At 37.0% G+C, this 22,682-nt stretch overlaps 1 protein-coding gene across 1 annotated transcript in view; it reads right to left on the reverse strand.

The window, feature by feature from the left end:
* Positions 1 to 22,682, reverse strand: part of prtp (thioredoxin domain-containing protein pretaporter) — a 192,759-nt gene that overhangs the window by 81,368 nt on the left and 88,709 nt on the right. Inside the window, exon 5 of the mRNA XM_090391337.1 lies at positions 5,960 to 6,163. Coding sequence (XP_090247463.1) covers positions 5,960 to 6,163 — 204 coding nt within the window. The remainder of the gene's footprint in view (positions 1 to 5,959; positions 6,164 to 22,682) is intronic.

Consider the following 22,682-nt stretch of genomic DNA (forward strand, 5'->3'; position numbering starts at 1 on the left):
AATTTCTTATATGGTCTGTAACAAGAAGTTAAGCCGTGTTTTTTTAGCATTTTTGTAATTTTTTCCGAGATGCCTCTGATATAGGGTATGGTGATGGATTTAGAGTAATCCTTGTTGTGGGGGGGGGTTACTGGTATCAATATTTTTTGGATTGTTTTGGGAGGGTAGCCATCGGCTGAGAAAGTGTTGAGAATGTGGTTTAGTTCTGTGGTTAGGGCATTGTCATTTGAACAGATAAGTTTAGCCCTGTTGTGTAGTGTCTTAATGACACCATATTGTTGTGAGGAAGGGTGGTGGGATTGTTGGTGAATGTATCTGCCTGTATGGGTGGGTTTTCTATAGACTGAGAAAACCAAGGTTCCATCAGGCTGGCGGGTGACTAGTGTGTCTAAGAAAGGAAGGCAGTTATATTTTTCTTCTTCCAAGGTGAATCTGATTCTGGGGTGTTGGTTGTTTAAGTGTGTTAGGAAGGAGAGGAGTGCATCAGAGCCATGTGGCCAAATAGCGAACACATCTACATATCGAAGCCAAATGGTTGGTTTTTGTGGGGCAGAGTTTAAGGCTTTCTCTTCAAAAGTCTCCATATAAAAGTTGGCCAAGGGTGGGGAGAGTGGAGAACCCATGGCTGTCCCCTCTATTTGTTTGTAGAATTTTCATTGCCAAACAAAATAGCCTGAGTTCATTGGGAATTGAAATAGGGCTGTGATATCGGGAGGAAATTTAGCTTGGATTAGCTCTAAGGATTCTTTGAGTGGGACATTTGTGAATAAGGAGGAGACATCAAAGCTGACCATTACGTCAGTGTGTTTGAGTGTAAGGTTTTTCTATGCTGGCTTTGAAGTGGGCTGAGTTTTTTATGTATGAAGGTATGTTGCCAGTATAGTGTGTGAGAGCTTTGGCCAAATGTTTAGCTAGTTTATATGTGGGAATCAATGCCATCCACTATGGGATGTAATGGCACATTTTCCTTAAGTATTTTTGGGAGTCCATAAATACGGGAGGTATGGAGTTAAATGGTTTTAATTTGTTAGTGACTTCCACAGGCCAAGAAGTGACCTTCTTAAGGAGCCTGTGGAGTTTTCTAATTTGTGAGTTGGTGGGATTGTACTCGATAGAGAGGTAAGTAGCCCGATCTAACAATAGAGCTTTTAGCTTATCTGTATAAGCCTTTTGGTTAAGCAATACTGTGGCGTTCCCTTTATCTGCTTTGGTGATTATTATTTCCTTGTTTTTCTTTAATTCCAGTAGAGATTTAATTTCTTTAATGGGCATGTTGGCTTTAGGTGGTTTTGCTTTGGTCAGAACACAAGCCACATCCAGTCTGATATCGTTGGCGACGTGGTTAGGAAGGTGTCGTATCCCGTGTTCAACTTGTATCATAATATCCTCTGCAGGTATTCTTCTGGGTGCAATGGCGAAGTTGTGGCCACGTGAGAGGGCGTCGAGTGCTTCAGGTTTCACAATACATGATGAAAGGTTGACTACTGTTTCGGTAGGAAGTTGCAGTTTTGAGATTGCATTCTTCTTTATTAAATTTTCAAATTTTTTGATGTGTCAATCTTGTACTTTTTTAAACTCTTTCTCCGCTGCAGTGCACGAGATGTCGTGCAAAATAGACCACATTTCATGGCTTAAGTGCTTGAAAGGTCATCTTCGAGTGCCTGGATAGCTAAGTTAGCATCACTCAGGAAATGGCGAGTAGTAGCGATTTGTTCCCTGAGTGATGGGAACACCCCCCGCTCACAACAAGGATTACTCTAAATCCATCACCATACCCTATATCAGAGGCACCTCGGAAAAAATTACAAAAATCCTAAAAAAACACAGCTTAACTTCTTGTTACAGACCATATAAGAAATTGCCATCCCTTATCCGCTCCACTAAAGACCAACCTCCCCCCCCCACCCACTAGACCTACCTGGTGTATACCAGGTCCGCTCTGTATACCCACCATAGAATACGGTGGAAGAAAGCCACGATCATTCACCTTAGTAAATACAAGGACGAAAGGCTTTTCGTGGAATCAGCCTCAGCCCTAAGAAACAATCCCAAACCTCAACAAATTTGGCTGCATGAGGCTGTCTCAAATTTGGGAAACCTACATCAGAAGGCCTCAGCCCAATCGCCCAAGAATACCAACATTGCCTGCTAGGGGGCACCAGTAGGACTTTAGGAGAAAGAATAGCTTCCTTCTTCGTCCTCATTTACTGTTTGCTGTGCCTGCGTGCACGTGTCTTGCTCACAAGTTCCTGTTGAAAATGGCAGCGTGACGTTGCCGAAATATTGGATTTGTATTAAAAAGTTATTTTAATGTATATCCTAGTCTCTAGGTTGTTATTTCCCTAAACTATTTAGTAATAATGCATAACCAACGTCTAAGCCTTTCCACTAAAAATCACCTACAGAATGAAGATGAAAGTTTTGTATATTCTGGCCTATATTCATAATGTTGGTCCTTTTACTGCTGATTCAAATTTGTTACATTTGTTATTCAATTTAGTTAAATCCTGGAGACTTGCACTAGATTTGCTTAGAAGTATATCATCTGCATAGAGCAAACACTGCTATAACAAACTAATGAAAAGTTCCAACCAAAGTCCCATAGGTAGAATGCTGGGCTAAGTTTCTTTTACTATATCATTATTTATCTTTGCTGTTTTTGACTTTATTTCAGTGCTTTATTATTGCCTACATTTTTTGCTTTAAAGAGTATTCAAAAGATCATTTTTCTAGGCTTCAGATGAGATTATTCAATGATCTTTTCCCCTGAATTCTTTAATTTTTTTCAAAAGCACATTTTTCTCTTATAATCTTTTATTTTTTTCACTTAAGCCACAAATTAAGTGATACAATCGTATCTTCTATGGATCACAAATTTAACTTTTTTTTTTTTAAATTTTCATTAGTTCTATGGATCACAAATTTAACTTTTTTTTTTTTTAAATTTTCATTAGTTGCATTCCTTATAAACGTTTGTATGCTCATTTTTGTTCTTTATCAATTATTGTTTGTACTCTATAGTCGATTCGTGCTGAAGGGGAGAAAGAAATGAAGGACGTCCGAATTGGTCGCCAACATGCGAAATCATGTGCTTTATAGGTAAAATTTTCCAACTGTTATACAAGCAACATAGTTAACTACAATAATTATAAAGAGAAGTTAATTTTCCGACCAGTAATAATAAACAACTCATCCCACTATACGGACTGATTACCCTATTATCGGAATGGATTCTCCTTTTTCTGAGATGCGCAGAAGTGTCGAAGGATCTCTTATCGGTGGGCGAACTATAGCTAAAATATTATTCAAATAAAAACTTTTACATCAAAATGCTGTAACATTTCCCATTTTACCATATGACATAAAATAATCTATCAATGAATAATAGTCCTTCCTGTGTAGGTGTATTATGAACATAAAACAGATACTGATTATTCTAGTCACTGAACAGTATGAAACCTGTTATTTTTTTCTATTTTATTTCTTTACAGTATTCTGGGCACTTGTGAAAAAATTGTGTGGGACTGTTTTACATCTTTCAAAACAGTCCCACACAATTTTTTCACTCCTGTTTCCAACTACCCCCTCCATTTCACAACCACTTTTACAGTTTTTACTTCCATCATCTCTTCTCTAGCCTCAATTATTTCACTTTGTACATGTGGCAACTCATTCCTAAATTAGCATGCATTATATTAGCAACTTTTCTGTGGAACATTTAAAAGAATGAAGTCATTCACAATTTTAATATTCTTTAAATTTCAACTAAACAAACACAGCCAAGTTTTTTGAATAAATAATACAACAGAATCCGCTTATTGTGATCACAGATAACATTATCAATCGGCTATTGTTATCAAAATCAGTCGGTCCCAAAACACACCATTTAAAATGAATTAAAAATAATCCGTCTATTATAATCAAAGTTCCAGTTATTGTTATCAAAATCCTCGAATGTTTGGCCTTTTGTGTCTCAGAATTCTAAGAAATATGGGTTAATCAGGAGAAATGACAAGAAAACATTTGTCAAAACCTGACTTTTTTGTTAATCTTATTCTTCCCATAAATCTTATATCTTCCAGGCAAATGCAGGTGTGTAATCTTAATCTTCCGTAAAACTTAAATCTTCCAGGCAAATGCGGGGGAGGGGGGGGGATAAATATGGTCTAATTGTGATTTTTCGAGTTTATTTTCGTGCTCTCTTTCAGTAAGTGAATTTGACTTAAAGTGCTCGTTAAAAAGCCCTTAGCATTATGGCAGAAGTAAAAAACGTAAAAATTTATCTTTTCAAGAAAAGCAAAGAATTTTGGAGTGATAAGTTGTCCAAAATGAATCAGGGTAGTGCAGCTGTACATTTAAAAATTTTACAACCACTCTTGTATAAGATCTTGAAAACAGATCAAACATTGAAACTTCAGCTCTTACTAATGAGAACATGGATCAAAGGAGAGCCTGATCTGGTAAGGATACTCAAGTTGAACCATCATTAAAAATTTGGTTTAGTAATGTTTGTGAAAAGAATGCTTCGATTAATGAGGCTTTGATGCGTCAAAAACCAGAAGAACTTGCAAAAACAATGGGCAAAGAAATTTTCACCGCAACTGATGGATGGTTTAACAGGTGGAAAAAGCAAGAGAATATTATGTATACAAGTGTATTCGTGGTGAAGAAAAAAAGTGCTGATTTTTTTTTTTATTTTTTATCAGCTGATGTGTGGATTAAGACCGAGTGGCCAAAAAATATTGCTGAACATTTTCCTGAGGATATTTACAATGCAGACGAAACAGGACTATTTTCATGCAATGCCTGAGCATACTTATTTGTTTAAAAATGAAAGTACTAAAGGATTTAAATCTTCAAAAGAGCCAATAACAATTCTTTGTTGTGTTAATATGAAAGGTGAGAAAAGAGTGCTTCTAGTGATTGGAAAAAGTAAAAATCCTCAGTGTTTTAAAGGTATCAAAAGTTTGCCTGTTGACTACTGTTCTAGTGCAAATGCTTTGGTGACTAATGACATTTTGAACAATTGGTTAGTTAAGTGGGATCTTAAATTAAAATGAAAAATTGTCTTGTTAGTAGACAATTGCACTGCACACACAAACAATTTATCGTTAAAGAACATCAAGGTAATCTTCTTGCCTTTGAACACTACATTGTTAGTTCAAAATTTCCTTTGAACACTATCAAAGGAAAATTTGTGCAAGAATTATAGCTGAACTTGATTATATAAAAAACCGATCTGAAGCAAGTTTAATTACAAAAAAAAATTTCCCCTTCTTGATGCATTGCATTTGGTAGCAATGTCACAGAAGCAAGTCTCAGAGAAGACTATTGAAAACTACTTCCAAAAAAAAGGTGGATTTTTAAGACAAACTCTGAAACTCCTTCTTCCGAAGAATTTGAATATCTTACAAATGAAATTTTTGATAAAACCCCAGATGGTGTGTCAAAAGAAGAAGAATTTGAAAATTGGTTGGCTATTGATAACAACGTTGAAGTGGTGGCTACAATAACATTGTCGGAAATATGTCAAGCTGCTTCTGATGAGAACTTTAAGCTAATAGAAGAAAGTGAACCTAATACAAGTATAGAAGAACAAATTTTAGAAGCTCCTCCAACCAATGCCTATATGCAAGAAGCTCTATGAATACTTTGTCGCTGTGTGCAACATAGAGCAACAAACTTCGAAAAGCATTATGAGTACGAGCAACTTATTCTTGAACTGCTATATTCAAAGACACGACAGACAACTAGATAAATTTTTAAAACAAATTTTATGTTTTGCTTATTAAAAATTGTTTATAACAATAAATTAAAATAAAGATGTAATTTTCTATATCCTTTGCTTAATGTTATCAGCAGGTTATTGTAATCAAAAAGTGACTGTCCCGAAGTGATAATAATAAGCGCCGTCTACTGTATTTGCAATTAAAATCTGCATAGATGATCTGAGACTTACTTTTGATATTGATACAGACCCATCATGTTCAAAACTTCGAGCTAAATCATCCCATACAGGGGCTAATTTCTGACAATGTCCACACCACGGTGCATAAAATTTAATGAAATGTTGGCCATTCTCAGTCACCTTTGGAAATGTTTCATTTGTTAATTCAATTAATCCATGCTGTGGTTCTGGGAGTTTTATCTCTACTGGTTGTCTCTGAAAGTTTAGAAACAAAAAAATAATTTAAAAGACTTTTTTTTTTCTCATTTATAAAGTAATTAAAGATATCAATTTTGTCTAATTCAAACAGCTCAACATATTATATAATACTTTTAGTTATAATCAAGTTTTTCAACCTCATTCTCACACAAAAACATTGTAATTTAGAAAAAAGATGTCAGACACTAAGAATTCAGTTTATAGCATCAAGCAAGACCTACAATGATAAGTTGTGAATTACTGTCAATAAATAATTATTGAAAAAACATATACCACCAGATAAACTAGCTGTGTTCTGTCACTTTAGTGACATCTCCCTCTCTACCCTCTCAGTATCTTGATGATTGCTTATTACACTTGGACAAATAATGAAGAAATCTATCAACATAATACTTTTTAGTTGTTGGGTAACTGTACATCCACACACACACACACACACACACACACACACACACACACACACACACACACACACACACACACAGTATGCCTGCAGTTCATAGAACCGGGGCTGGCAAATTGCCAACAATAGTCAATTTGTGTTGAAGGGGAGAAAGAAAAACAAAGGATGTATGAAGTGGTCACAACATGTGAAATTACATGCTTTACACATTCAATTTTCAAACTGTTGTACAAGCATAATAGTTACCACTTTAAAAACTAGAATGCTCATAAAAGAAAAGCTAATTTTCTTTGGGCATACTGTATACATACATACAGGGTGTTCGGGATAAATTTGACATATTTATAATTAATTATATTTTTCCGTAAGTTACATGTATTAACACACACTTCTCTTCATTTAAAAGTTTGGATCCTTCTTCATTCATATACAAGATGTCAGAAAGGATGGATAGCTGGAACCCACCTGAATCATGGAAGAGAATAACTTGTATCATGATGATTCGTGCCCGCCATCAAAATAAGGATATTACGACTGCTGCCCAATGCTCCCTGAATACAGTAAAAACAATCAGGCATGAACTAGAGACTTGCAATGGTGACTACGAGGATGTAGCAAGAAGAAAGATCCCTAGCAGACGATCTAATTGCGTTCGTACAGCAGAATTCCTCACAAATCTGCAGGAACAGGTGTTGAAGAACCCTGGCATTGGAATTCGGGCTTTGTTCGTGGAGTTGCTAACTGTAGTCAAGCCCTGGATAACAAGGGTAGCCAATGGTAGGCCGTATGTATGGCAGCAGGATTCGGCCCCTTGCCACACCTCTGGGAAAAGTCAAAAATGGTTGTCTGAAAATTTCTACGACTTCACCAGTCCAAATGTTTGGCCTCCAAACTCCCCAGACCTTAACCCCATGGATTATTTTGTATGGGGCGCAGTTGAAAAAGACACCAATCGCACTTCCAGTAATACAAAAGCCCAGTTAATGGATAAAATTAAAACAGTTTTTGCGGCCCTTCCCAGGGAGACTGTAGCATCAGCTTGTTCGAGGTTCCGAAGCAGAATTGAAGCTGTGATCGATGCTAATGGTGGTTATTTTGAGTAAATCTTGTTGATAGTATTGTAATTAACTCTGCCTGTAATGTTTTTTTGTCAATTCATTAAATTTAATAGATACAAAGAAGATTTTCTTTTTCCTTACGAAACTGTCAAATTTATCCCGAACACCCTGTATATATGAATGACAGTGTGTTTTGATGAACGGTCGGTCGTCACAATATTCATGCCATACGCGATGAATTCTCGCTATCAATCGCTTCAAAACTTCAAGATAAACTCACCATTAACTGTTTGGCCAAGGGGAACGAATTCTTTGTGGATAATGCCCTTGGAATCGTAGAAACAAATTGGCATTATATACAGTCGGATCTCTTTTTATGTGGTAGATACGTGCCACAGAAAACTGCATATAAAAAACGCACAAAAAAGACCTAACTTATGTTGAAAAATTAGGGATACGGTCCATAATTTTCTAAAACAGCATAAAGCTGAAGCAATGAATTAAAATAAACCTTAAATCGCATAAAGTTTATAAAAATTCAAGAAAATAAGAATGCCTAAGTTTGTTTTAAAGCTTTATTCATTTAATTTTATTGAAAAGTAACAATTTTTGTTTACATTTTTTCATCAGAATTATTGTCACTATTAGACAATATTCGGCAACGTTTGTGAACTGGTGCGAAATCATTTTCATCACCAGAAGAGATAGTCGGTGTATGAGATCTGTATGGTAAAGGCAATGATTCTTCACAAACACAATTAGCTTCACCTTCCTTCTGTGCTGAATTTTTTTCTTCTGACAATGTAATCATTGATTAAATTTTGCGATGATGATTTTACTAATTTTTTATACAGCTCGTGATATCCAGACATACGGTGATTCAGCTCACGTTGGAATTTAAAGGCTCATTCAGAATTTGTGTCATTAACAAGAAAATAATTTTCCAAATTATTGCACGGTTCAAGACCTTGAATTATTTTTGCAGTGAGGAGGACAGGTTTTTTTTCCGTTTCACTATCGTTTTCTGGATCTTCGACAATATCTAAGGTTAATCGATATCCAATAATGTCATCGTCACTTAAGGCATTATCCACAAGCAATTCGTCCACATCATGCTGGCTAAATGTATCAAAACCTTCTCCACCAATTTCATGTGCCAAAGTAATGATTTCAGCTAGATAATGTGGATGTTTGAATGGCTGCACTGTTTGCAACACATCTTGGCCAAGCTGCTTTCCAGCAGGAATTTACCGTTTGTGTGGTCTTATTTCAGCAATAGCAGATACATGATTTAAACAGTCCAAAATAGAATTTTTTCCCCCCACGTCAGTTACTGTTAATGATTCATTTTCTAGTTTATCCAATATAAATTGAAAAGTGTGCTTAACATAATATTTTTTAAAAGTAGCAATTATGCCTTGATCTAATGGCTGAATGATGCTTGTTGTATTGGGTGGAAAAAACACTACCTGCACATTTGGATGTTCTAAATGCTGATGACTTGGTGCATTGTCAACAATTAATAAAACTTTAAAATCGAGAGCTTTTTTCATATATGTTTTCACTTCTTGCACAAAGCAATTATTGAACCATTCAGTAAATACAGCAGTTGTATTAGCCATCCAATGTACCGCAGCTGTTTTAGATCTTTGCCTTTTAGAGCACGTGGTCTTAGAGATCGAATTACCAGGAGGGGTTTTCAACATTCGATCACCTGATGCATTGCTACAAAGTAACAACGTTATTCGATCTTTGCTTGGCTTAAACCCACCTTTTTCTCAGACTTTGCAATGTAAGTTCGACTAGGCATTTTCTTTCAAAACAATCCTGTTTCGTCAGCGTTAAACACTTGATCGGGATAATATTCATCATCTTCAGCAATTTTGACTAACTTCTCTCAAAAAGTTGTGGCTGCTTCTTCATCTGCTGCTGCAACCTCTCCTGTAATCTTCACGTCATGAAGTGCATTCCTTTTTAAAAATCCAGTTAGCCATCCTTTGCTAGCCGAAAATTCTTTATCAGCCTGGGGAGCAGAAGTAGATGGCTCCAATTGCTTCATCTGTTCATAAAACCGAAGAGCTTTTTGTTTAATTAAATAACCACTTATAGGAATTATCCTTTGAGTTAATTCTTCAATCCAAATTATGAGCGCTCGTTCCGTTTTTTCTAATAAAGCATCTCTTGTGTACGATGATAGTTTGGCACTTAGTTTTGTGCCAGAAATGACAGATTTTTTTATTGCGACTTCATTCTTTTTAATTGTTCTTATAGTAGATTCACCTAAATGAAAATGTTTACAAATCACCATAGATCCCTCTCCTTTTGCTAAGCGATTTAGCTTTCCATACAACTTTGATTTAGCTTTCCATACAACAGTTATGACTCTTCTGGCCCGCTGCTTATAATTATCATAACTGACAACATCCTTATGCACAAAGTATTTCTTCCATATTATGTTTTTCATACAAATCTCTTGCTTAATTAGATTACACATTCATTTCACTCCGACTCTATTTATCCTTTGAACTCTCCTTTTGCTAAGCGATTTAGCTTTCCATACAACTTTGATTTCCCACTTTGATTTAGCTTTCCATACAACAGTTATGACTCTTCTGGCCCACTGCTTATAATTATCATAACTGACAACATCCTTATGCACAAAGTATTTCTTCCATATTATGTTTTTCATACAAATCTCTTGCTTAATTAGATTACACATTCATTTCACTCCGACTCTATTTATCCTTTGAACTCTAGGGACACATTCTGATATTACATCATTTAAGTATTTTTTTAAACATTTCCCACTCACTGTCAATATCCTTCCCATCCAACAACTGATACCATGGCACAGTACTGAGCCTCAGATGGTCATAATATCCTGCTTTGTATTTTAGCATCCAACCTTTTCTGAATGGAACACTAATGAACTTAGCCACTTCCCAAGTGAGTACCACATGATCACTGTCACCAATCAGAGGCAGAATAGTTATGTCTTTAATTGAAATTCCCTCTGATGGTATATAATCAGATCAACAGTTGTTGACCATAAATTCCTTCTGTCACATGCCTTGAGGAAGCTGTCTCACAACAGCTATATAGATTCAGTTTCATTCTTCTCATGCAATTTCACAGCAACCCAATCAATGTTTGGATAATTAAAGTCTCCCATTATGGTTACTCTTTTTGCACCCCCTCGTATTTATTTGGTGATGCATTTCCTTGTCACTAGCAACCAAACTCCCAGGTCTGTAACAACACCCCACTATGTATTTGATCTTGTTAGACTCCAACTTACATCAGATTGGCTTCAAACTCACTGCCACATAAAAAAAACTGTTAGTAGTATTGCAGTCAAAGCTCTCAACTCTAAATGGATTCAAGTCATCTGATATCATTAGCAGCATGCTCCCTCCTCTCCTATCTTGTTATATCTTTCGTTAAAATACTATACCCTTTACACACGATACTAGTAGTATCTCTGCTTCTGGTAGCCAGGTCTTGCTAATGCCTAGAATATGAGGTCCCAATCTATTAACCAAAGCAACAAACTCAACACTCCTTTGTTTCTGATACTCCTAGCATTTGTGAACAGATGTAAGTTACCTGCATGCTCTTTTGTATACTCTTGTATGTGGTCTGCATTACACAGTTCGACAACTTGCAAATCTCTCTTTTATTTAGTTCCTTACTTATGCAGACATCTTTACGCATGCAGAATAGATCCAAACTGGACAAACACAGAATTGTTCTCTCTTTCTAATCATTTCCATAATAATAACCATCCCCATCATTAAGATTCTCACAATTCCACTGATCAGAATTCAGTATCTCTGACTCTGTATTAGGTCGCACATCAATTAATAACTTCTTAAGACTCCTGATGCCAAACACATTTAAGTGTAGGCCAACACTCTCATACAGATCCAATCTTCCCTCAAAATCACTTCTCACATCCAAAAACTCTCATTCATTCCTTCTACACAGCCTACACATAGAATTGCTTGCCATCATAGCCTATAACCCTCCTTCGTAATTCATTTCCATCATATCTAGGTAATATACTAATGATATTTACTTTCTCACTCTTCACTCTCACTTCTTCGAATAACCTTTTCATATTCTTAATCATACTGAATTTATCGCTAGTAAAGTTGTTGGTACCTACCAGAATTACAAATTCTCTTCTTTTCTTTTTTTCAATTGGTTGAATTATATTTTTAATTTGTTCTGGGGAAAAAAACCTGATGTTATAACCTGCTTGTCAATGGCATGTTATAGGATAGTCACCATACCAAATAACGTCCTTCTTTTTACAATCAACTTACCAGATTTTCATTATTACAATTTAACTATCTGATTCTGTGCTTTGTTGTTTTCCATTTTGCTGCTGAACTTCTTTTAATTCTTCCCATGTTCCTCTAAATCAGGATGGCCAACTTCATTCTATACGAGGGCCAATATATGATGAGTGGTAGCATTACAGGCCGCACACTTTTAGACAGAACTTAAATAAAAATAAACTCTGCATTTATTCAAGGCAATAGTTATATGTATTGACTTACTATATTTGCTAAATCATTTTACTAGTTGGAGAACAATATAAACTACTTGAAACTGAGTCTCTGAAATTGATCACTGTAATCAGATCAGAGCAGATAACTTTCAATAGTCACCTACTTTCTGGAGCGCATAGAAATCTACCACTACAACTTGCACAGAGAAGCAGTAGATTTTATAAATTGAGTAATCTTTTTAAAGCAATTTTGATTTTGTGTTGAGAATATAAAGTGTTTCCGTCATCAGAAATAATGAATATAACTAGTATATCAATCAGAAAATCTGTGGTCGAAATTAATAGCTAAATTTATAATACATATAATTTAATATAGTTTTTATCCTGCTGCGGGCCACACAAAATCACGTTACGGGCTGCATATGGCCTGCTGTTGGCCACCGATGCTCTAAATGATTATTATTAATTAACTTAAGGAATTCACAACATACACTAGAATATAAATTAAATTAAACTTTAATATATATTTCCAATATGCCATCTTAAAAGGAACTTAAAATAAACACACATGCACGCAGGCACTACACACAATAAATGAGGACAAAGCAGGAAGCTATTGTTTCTCCTGAAAGTCCTGATGGTGCCCCCTAGTGGGCAATGTAGGTATTCTTGGCCATTGGGCTGAAGGACTCCTGATGTACATCTCCCAAATTTGGGGCAGTCTCATGCAACCAAATTTGTTGAGGTTTGGCATGTTTCTTAGGGCTGAGGCTGATTCCATGAAAAGTCTTTCAAATCTGAACTGCTACGGTGCATTATTGTGACTTTCTTCCACTGTATCTGTGGCGTGTATCCAGAGCATGGTCTGCAAGACCAGAGTGGCTATACCGGTGAAAATAGAGTGGTCCTTGTGTTCTGAAATTCTGATATTCGTTGTCCTGCTGTTTGGCCAAAGTAGGACAGCTTATAGCTGCAAGGGACCTGGTATACACCAGGTAGGTCTAGGGGAAGTGATTGGTCATTAGTGGAGCAGATAAGGGATACCAATTTTCTGTATGGTCTGTAACAAGAGGTCAAGTCATGTTTTTTTAAGATTTTAGTAATTTTTTACTAAATTACAATATTCCTAAATTTACTACATTCCCTCAGATGTAGGGAATAGTGATGGATTTAGAGCAATCCTCGTTGTGGAGGGTTGTGGTTTACTGGTTTCAATATTTCTTGGATTTTTTTTTTTTTTGGGGGGGGGGGGGTTATTGTTGAGAAAGTGTTGAGGATGTGATTTAGCTCAGTGGTTAGGGCATTGTCATTTGAACAGATCAGTTTAGCCCTGTTGTGTAGTGTCTTAAAAACTCCATATTGTTGTGAGGAGAAGGGGGGGGGGGGTTGTTGGTGAATGTATCTGCCTGTATGGGTGGGTTTTCTATAAACTGAGAAAACCAAGGTTCCATCAGGCTGGCAGGTGACTAGTGTGTCTAAGAAAGGGAGGCTGTTGTTTTCCTCTATTTTCCAGGGTGAACTTGATTCTGGGGTGTTGGCTGTTTAAGTGTGTTAAGAAGGAGAGGAGTGTATCAGAGCCATGTGGCCAAATAGCGAACACATCATCAACGTAGCGAAGCCATATGGTTGGTTTTTGTGCAGCAGAGTTTAAGTCTTTCCCTTCAAAAGTCTCCATAAAGAAATTGGCCAAGGGTGGGGAGAGTGGAGAACCCATGGCTGTCCCCCTCTATTTGTTTGTAGAATTTTCCCTGCCAAACAAAATAGCCTGAGTTCATTGTGAACTGAAATAGGGCTGAGATATCGGGAGGAAATTTAGCTTGGATTAGCTCTAAAGTTTCCTTGAACGGGACATTTGTGAATAAGGAGGAGACTTCAAAACTGACCATTATGTCAGTATGTTGGAGTGTAAGGTTTTGTATGCTGGCTTTGAAGTGGGCTGAGTTTTTTTTATGTGCAATGGTGTGTTGCCAGTATAGTGTGTGAGCACTTTGGCCAAATGTTTAGTTAATTGGTATGTGGGGGAATCAATGCCATCCACTATGGGACGTAATGGCATATTTTCTTTATGTATTTTTGGGAGTCCATATTTACGGGAGGGGGGGGGGTATAGAGTCAAATGGCTTTAATTTGTTAGTAACTTCTACAGGCCAAGAAGTGACCTTCTTAAGGAGCCCATGGAGTTTTCTGATTTGTGAGTTGGTGGGATTGTGTTCAACAGGGAGATAATTAGCCGGATCTAATAACAGGGCATTAAACTTACCTGTGTAGACCGTTTGGTTGAGTACTATGGTGGCATTTCGGTTATCCGCTTTGGTGATTACTATTTATTTGTGTTTCTTCATTTCCTGCAGAGCTATATATTCACTATTGGATATGTTGGTTTTTGGTGGTCTTGCTTTGGTGAGAACACAAGCTACGTCCAGTCTAATATTGTTGGCGATGTGGTTTGGAAGGTGGCTGATCATCCTGCATTCAATCAAGATCATTATATCTTCGGCTGGTATTTTTCTGGGAGCAATGGCGAAGTTGTGGCCACGTGAAAGAGGGATGAGTGCTGCAGGCTTCAACGTAACTGAAGAAAGGTTGACTACAGTGTTGGTTGGAAGTTTAGGTTCGGAGGTCGAGTTCTTTTTTAATTTCTCAAATTTCTTGATATGTCAAACCCGTATTTACTCAAATTCTTTATCTGCCACAGTGCACAAGATGTCATATAAAACTGACCAAAGCTCGTGATTTAACATGTTGGAAAGCTCTTCTCAATCAGCCTCATCCCTAAGAAACATGCCAAACCCCAGGAAATTTGGCTGCATGAGACTGTCTGAAATTTGGGAGACATACATTAGGAGACCTTCAGTCCAACGGCCAAGAAGACCGACATAGCCCACTAGGGGGACACCATCAGAACTTTTAGGAGAAACAACTAGTTTCCTGCTTCTTCCTCATTTACTGTCTGTAGTGCCTGTATGCATATGTCTTTATTTTAAGTTCCTTTGAATGCAACATGACGTTGCCGAAATATTGGAAATATATATTAAAGTTTAATTTAATTTATATTCTAGTATATGTTGTGAATTCCTTAAGTTAATTAATAATCATGTATAATCAACGTAAAAGCCTTTCTACAAGAATTACTATCATCCACGGAGATTCCATCACATGCAAGGCCCGCCAATATGGTAAAATGAAGCTGAAGTTATCAATATAATCAGATAATCAGGTAACATTATACTGATTTGGGATAATCAGGTAATCCCAAATTGTGTGAAATTTAAGCACCGTTTCTTTTCACAAAAGGCTCTCCGAATTTATAACCATGCCAGCTATGCTCTGCTACAGGAACAAATTGCCACCATTCTCGTTCTCCTAGCTGATACAAACAAAGCTATTTGGGCGCTTGAAGATAGCTTTCCAACACGTTAAATCATGAGCTTTGGTCAATTATATATGATGTCTTGTGCACTGCACCAGATAAAGAATTTGAGAAAATATGGGGTCGACATATCAAGAAATTTGAGAAATTAAAAAAGAACTCGACCTCTGAACCAAAACTTCCAACCAACACTGTAGTCAACCTTTCTTCAGTTACGTTGAAGCCTGCAGCACTCATAGCTCTTTCACGTGGCTACAACTTCGCCATTACTCCCAGAAAAATACCAGCCGAAGATATAATGATCTCGATTGAATGCGGGATAAGCCACCTTCCAAACCACATCGCCAACAATATTAGACTGGAAGTAGTTTGTGTTCTCACCAAAGAAAGACCACCAAAATCCGACATGTCCAATAGTGAATATAAAGTTCTTCAGGAAATGAAGAAAAACAAAGAAATATAATCACCAAAACGGATAAGGGGAAACGGCACCGTAGTGCTCAACCAAATGGACTCACAGGTAAGATTAATGCTCTATTATTAGATCGGGCTACTTACCTCCCTATTCAATACAATCCCACCAACTCACAAATCAGAAAACTCCTTAGGCTCCTTAAGAAGGTCACTTCTTGGCCTGTAGAAGTTACTAACAAATTAAAACCGTTTAACTCTATACCCCCCCTCCCGTATATATGGACTCCCAAAAATACATAAAGAAAATGTGCCATTACGTCCCTAGTGGATGGCATTGATTCCCCCACATACAAACTAGCTAAACATTTGGCCTAAACAAACTAGCTAAGCACACAAAACCTTACACTCCAACATACTGACATAATGGTCAGTTTTGAAGTCTCCTCCTTATTCACAAATGTCCCGTTCAAGGAAACTTTAGAGCTAATCCAAGCTAAATTTCCTCCTGATATCTCAGCCCTATTTCAGTTCACAATAAACTCAGGCTATTTCCTTTGGCAGGAAAATTCTACAAACAGATATAGGGGACAGCCATGGGTTCACCACTTTCCCAACCCTTGGCCAACTTCTTTATGGAGACTTTTGAAGAGAAAGCCTTAAACTCTGTCTCACAAAAACCTACCATATGGTTTCACTATGTTGATGATGTGTTCGCTATTTGGCCACATGGCTCTGATACATTCCTCCTTTTTAACACACTTAAACAACCAACACCCCAGAATCAAGTTCATCCTGGAAAAAAAGGAAAACAATAGCCTCCCGTTCCTAGACACACTAATCACCCGCCAGCCTGATGGAACCTTGGTTTATTCAGTTTATAGCAAACATACCCATACAGGCAGATACATTCACCAACAATACCCCCCCCCCCTCCCCACAACAATATGGAGTTATTAAGACACTACACAACAGGGCTAAACTAATCTGTTCAAATGACAATGCCCTAATCACTGAACTAAATCACATCCTCAACACTTTCTCAGCCAATGGCTACCCCCCCCCCCCAAAAAAAAAATAAAATCCAAAAAATATTGAAACCAGTCAACCACAACCCCCCCCTCCTTCACAAGAAGGATTATTCTAAATCCATCACCATTCCCTACATCCGAGGCACCTCGGAAAAAATTACCAAAATCTTAAAAAAACATGACCTGACCTCTTCTTACAGACTATATATAAAATTGGCAACAACACCAAAGACCAACCACTTCCCCTAGACCTACCTGGTGTATACCAGGTCCCTTGCAGCTGTAAGCCGTCCTACTTTGGCCAAACAGGCAGGACAGCGAATATGAATTTCAGAACACAAGGACTACATCCGTTTTACCAGTATAGCCACTCTGGTCTTGCAGACCATGCTCTGGATACATGCCACAATAAAGCACCATAGCAAGTTCAGATTTGAAAGACTTTTCATGGAATCAGCCTCAGCCCTAAGAAACATGCCAAACCCCAACAAATTTGGTTGCATGAGACTGCCCCAAATTTGGGAGATGTACATCAGGAGTCCTTCAGCCCAATGGCCAAGAATACCTACATTGCTAGAGGGCAACATCGTGACTTTTAGGAGAAACAGTAGCTTCCTACTTTGTCCTCATTTACTGTGTGTAGTGCATGCGTGCACGTGTCTTTATTTTAAGTTCCTTTGAAGATGGCAACGTGATGTTGCCGGAATATTGGAAATATATATTAAAGTTTATTTTAATTTATATTCTGTGTACGTTGTGAATTCCTTAAGTTAATTAATAATCATGTATAATCAATGTATAAACCTTTCTATGAGAAGTTCCTCTAAATGCTGCTCGACTTTCTGTAATTCCCTCATTGTCGGTCTAATAATCTGCTTTAACCTAATGATCTCAGAGATTAAATTATTTTTAATATCACCTTTAGTTGAGAAAACTTTCTTGTTCACTACTTCGTTGTTCATGTTAGTTTTCCTGTTTCATCTGTGTTTTTCACACCATTTTACAGCTGCATTTAATATCACAATAAAAAACATATTATAAAGACACTAAATACTCTAAAACATGAAAATCTAATATGCTATAAAAAGCTAAATTTCTAAGGAAGAAACATAGTAAAAGAGATAAAGATCACCAATTTTACCATGTCAAGAACTATCCAACATTTGCACAGCATCTAGCATACTTTTGCTTTGAACTCATTCACAGTCATAGCACACACAACAGATTCTGGCAACCTATTCCACTCATTCACTACTCTCCATGCAAAAAATCCTAGCTCTAATATCCTTGCTAACTACACTCTTACTCAGTTTCCAAGGATGGCCCGTAGTTCTCCCATCACCATTAGACCTGTTCTGAAAAATTTCCTCTGAATTAATCTTATAAAAACCCCTGAGTAATTAGTATGTCACAATCATATCATCTCATTTCCCCTACCAACCAGTTTCTGTAACCCACAAATTTTCAACCTGTTCTGATAAGGTTCATTCCATAGACCTGCTATCATCTTGGACACTCACCTCTGTATCCTCTCCACCTCTTCCTCATCGCCAAGAAACCCTGGCATCCAGTCTCCATGCAGTAGTTCAAGATGGAGTCTTATTGAGGCTTGATGAAAAGGAACAATAACCTGTTTGTCTCTGCTCATCAAAGTATCATCAGTCACTTTTGCTATGTGCAGCTAAATTATAACTCCCTATCCACTAACACTCTCAAATCTCTGGTTGTCAATTTCCTGAAGTACAGTTCCACCAATGTGGTATACAGCTGATGTACAAATAATTTGTAGAGTTAATGTACAAATTATACAGTAGCGGTCCAAGAACAGAACCCTGCAGCACCACCAGTCACAGACCTTCTTTTGGACTCTACTCCTGAATAAATTACTTTCTGATATCTCTCCATCAATCACCCTCTTATCCACCTCACCAACCCTATATTCATCCCTCATGTGCTGCAGTTTACTGATTAGAATTCCAAGTGATATCCTGTCAAAGGACTTTGACAAGTCCAGCAGTATGACTGTAACTCCATTACTTTTATCTAACTCAGCTGTCTTTGTATTATAAAACATGAGCAAGTTACTGAGGCATGACCTACCCTTCACAAAACATGTTGTTCCCCATACAATATCCCATTTCCCATCTATCCATTCCTGTATTTTGCTTTTGACCAACTTCTCCAATACTCTGACAACTACTCCTAGTATGATGATCAGTTGGTCATTTGCTACATCAGTCTTGGAACCAGCTTTATGCAATGGAACTAATTTCCTCTTCCCACCTCTCCCCCTCAAGACTAACACAGAGCTGAGACTTAGATTAAACAAGGGCACTGACAATTAGATTGGTTAAGGGCACTGATAATTCCCTAGCAGCTTCATGTAAAACTCGAGCTGGCATACCATCCAGCTCAAGTTTTACCCATTTACCTCGAGCATAAATGAAATGGAGGTACATATGCTATGTACCTCCATTTCATTTACCTCGGTGTCCATATAAGCTTTGCCTCTCTCTCTCTCTCATTACTGCAATATCTCCAACTGGATGATATACACTTGCAAAGTGTTCACTTAGTAATTCTACTATTTTGACTGATTCAGTTACTCCTTCGGCATTATGATTTTAATGAATGCCGATTACCATCGGCATTCATTAAAATCATTCTGCCATAAACATTCTTTCTTTTACGTGCAGCATATTGAAAGAACTGTTTGAGATTATCTTTAGCCTGCAATGCTAATTTCCTTTCATACTTTACTTTTGCCTTTCTTACCACATTGGTTACCCATCTGGCCTGTGCTTTGTACGAAAAACTTATGCAGTCGACAGGATTAGAACCTGTGCAAGCCTATGGATTTCAAGTCCATTGTCTTAACCACTCGGTTGCCACTGTGTGTGTGTGTGTGTGTGTGTGTGGTTTAAAGTTTGCTTGTGCTAGAACTCTTCATCCTTGAATTTTTCCATAAATAAATTAGCAAATGGAGATGAAGGCAGTGATCCCCCCCCCCCACCTTGCCATGTCAAGTGTCTGGAAATAAATCTTTCCCTTCCAAGTAAAAAAAAAGGATGACCAAAGGAGTGATGGAATAGTAATGAGGTCAAGAGAGATAGATCTACAATAACATCAACTGGCTTGAGGGAATAAATTAGATATTTGCTAGTCTCTCAACAAAATGAGCCAAGTTTTTTTTTTTTTTTAAAGGATCTCAAAAATTTAGAGAGAAAGTTGATTGGAGAACTTATGCTATCAACTATTCGATGAAGAGGAGCAGCAGCATTATGGGCACGCCATATAACCTAGGAGTGAGGGGATGTATTGATTTAAGTTGTTTAAGATCTTCTGAGAAATCTCAACATTAGAGATCAGATCACTGGTCTTAACATGCAAAGACCAAGTGTAAGTAGAAGAGTTTGACAATAGTCAATGCTATTTCATATAAAAATGTGAAGTTTGTTTTGTCTGCCTTAAAGATGATAATGCTCTAATTATTATGTAAACTTTTTAAGGTATTCCTTTTTAATGATTAACACTGATTCTTAGCAGGTAAGCTTTTAACAGAGAGAATGCAGTAACCAATGATGTAAACCATGGGAATGTAAAAGTAGAGCAATTGCACAACCTAAACTTTTACTCAAAGGTGACTATCTGATTAAATTTGTAATTTGACAGGTTAATAAATACTTTATCTAGAAGAAATGAGTACTTCCATATCATATCATATCAAACATGGTATGTGCAGTTAAATTTCTTTGATAAACCGTCTTAGCAACGCTCATCTAACTGTTATGTTTTTCCTGAATGTATGCTATCTATGGCATTCCACATATTCTAGGCAAATGAACTGGTCAAAATGTTATAAGTTTTCAGATCTTGTATGTTCTCAAATGTTTTCCTAACAATGCTATCAGCAATGGATGGTGAACTATCTCGAAATATTATTTAAGTGCATACGTGGCTCGCCAACCAAACCAGCTAACTACAGGCTTAAATAGAAAATTTAGACTGCATGCTACTTTATTTTCATATAATTAATGACTGTTTTTGTGCTAGGTTATGAAGTGAGACAGTTATGTCAAAAGACCATTTCAACATTTTAGTGGCATATCCACAATTGTGCAGCAAATGAAGTACAGTCATTACATGAAGGTGAATTTGGGAGAATTACTGAAGTCAAAAAAGTACTGAAATACCTTGAAATACACTGTCACAGGATAAGAGAGAAATCAGACTGCTATTTCTTAAAGAATGTTATAAATGAATAAATATCCAGTTTCTAAATTATTTACCTATTAGCCCACTCATGGTACTAAAGTATAACAAGTTTATCACCCTTCATAGATGATTCACATAAAAGTATAGATTTAATGTGCCCCAGAAAGAGATATTATAAAACAATTTTCTTTGAAAAATCAATAGGAATGTCAATACAATAACAAACATCTAAGGGGGGGGGGGAGCTTAAGGGTCAAAGCTATATAACTGAGAAGAGACCTCTACATAGCCTTTCAAGGAATGTGGAGAACCGACCACGGCTTCTGACCTAATGTCCAATCCTCACTTTCTCGTAGTGCACCCTGTTGGTTATCTACCTGGATACTGAATGAATGAAAATGGGCTGGCAATTTGGGATTTAGCCGACGAAATTGTACTCTTATTGGCTTAAAACAGTATACAAAATGATGGTACAACATGACAAAATTTCATGCTGGCTGGGGTGTCGCCTGGTTAAACAAGGCCCCTGTTGTTTTAACCAGGGAACCAGGGAGAACAGTGAAAAGTCAGCTACTGGAACAAATCTGAAAGCACACCCCAACTTAACATCACCAGAGTTAAAGATCAGTACTATCAACATAAGAAGCCTAAATGGCAAAGAAATGGAGCTAGCTGAGGAATTAGATAAGTACTAGATCAACATAATAGGGGTGACTGAAACAAAAAAGACAAAAACTGGTGAGATCTTTCTGAGCAATAAATACAAAATGTTATATTCAGGCAATGACAATCAAGGAAAAGAAGGAGTAGCCATAGCATTCAACACAAAATACGAGGCTAATCTTCTTCAATGGCAGGCAGTTTCAAGCAGAGTGATGTGGTAAAATAAATTTAGTTTAATCCTTTATCCAAATTTAGTTTAATCCTTTATCTGGTGTTGTACCACCTTAACCCCAGTCCTGAAGATACTTTCAGGCGCAAACTTTGTTTGCTCACACTTGGATAAAGGATTAAACTAAATTTATTATATTCTAACCAAGTGAAAAATAAACTTTCAACAGAGTGATGTGGGCTAATATCAGAATGGGGAATTGGACAATGAGACTTATTTGTGCCTATGGTCCCACAGAAAGCTCTAGTAAGGTAGAAGTGGAGGAAATTTTTGATGCTTTAGAAAAAGCAACTGACACAATGAAAAAGGAAAAGTTGATCCTTGTTGGGGATCTAAATAGCAGAGTAGGAAATGATTATCAGACATACAAAAATATTTTGGGAAAATTTGGAGAAAAGAGCAAAGATAATAATAATGGCAAATACCTGTTGGATTTCTGTTCAGGACATGGACTGGTTATTACTAATACCATGTTCCAACATAAAAATGTGCACAAATTCACATGGAGAGAAGAGTCAAGGAATAAGAAAAGTCTCATTGACTATGTTATTGTTAATAGTGATGTTTTCTCCCTGGTGCAGGACACCAGAGCGTATAAAGGATTTGAAATTGGAAGCGAT

This window comes from Typopeltis vanoorti, chromosome 4 (assembly GCF_054136105.1).
Source record: "Typopeltis vanoorti isolate ZY-2024b chromosome 4, IOZ_Tvanoo_1.0, whole genome shotgun sequence".
NCBI lineage: Eukaryota > Metazoa > Arthropoda > Arachnida > Uropygi > Thelyphonidae > Typopeltis > Typopeltis vanoorti.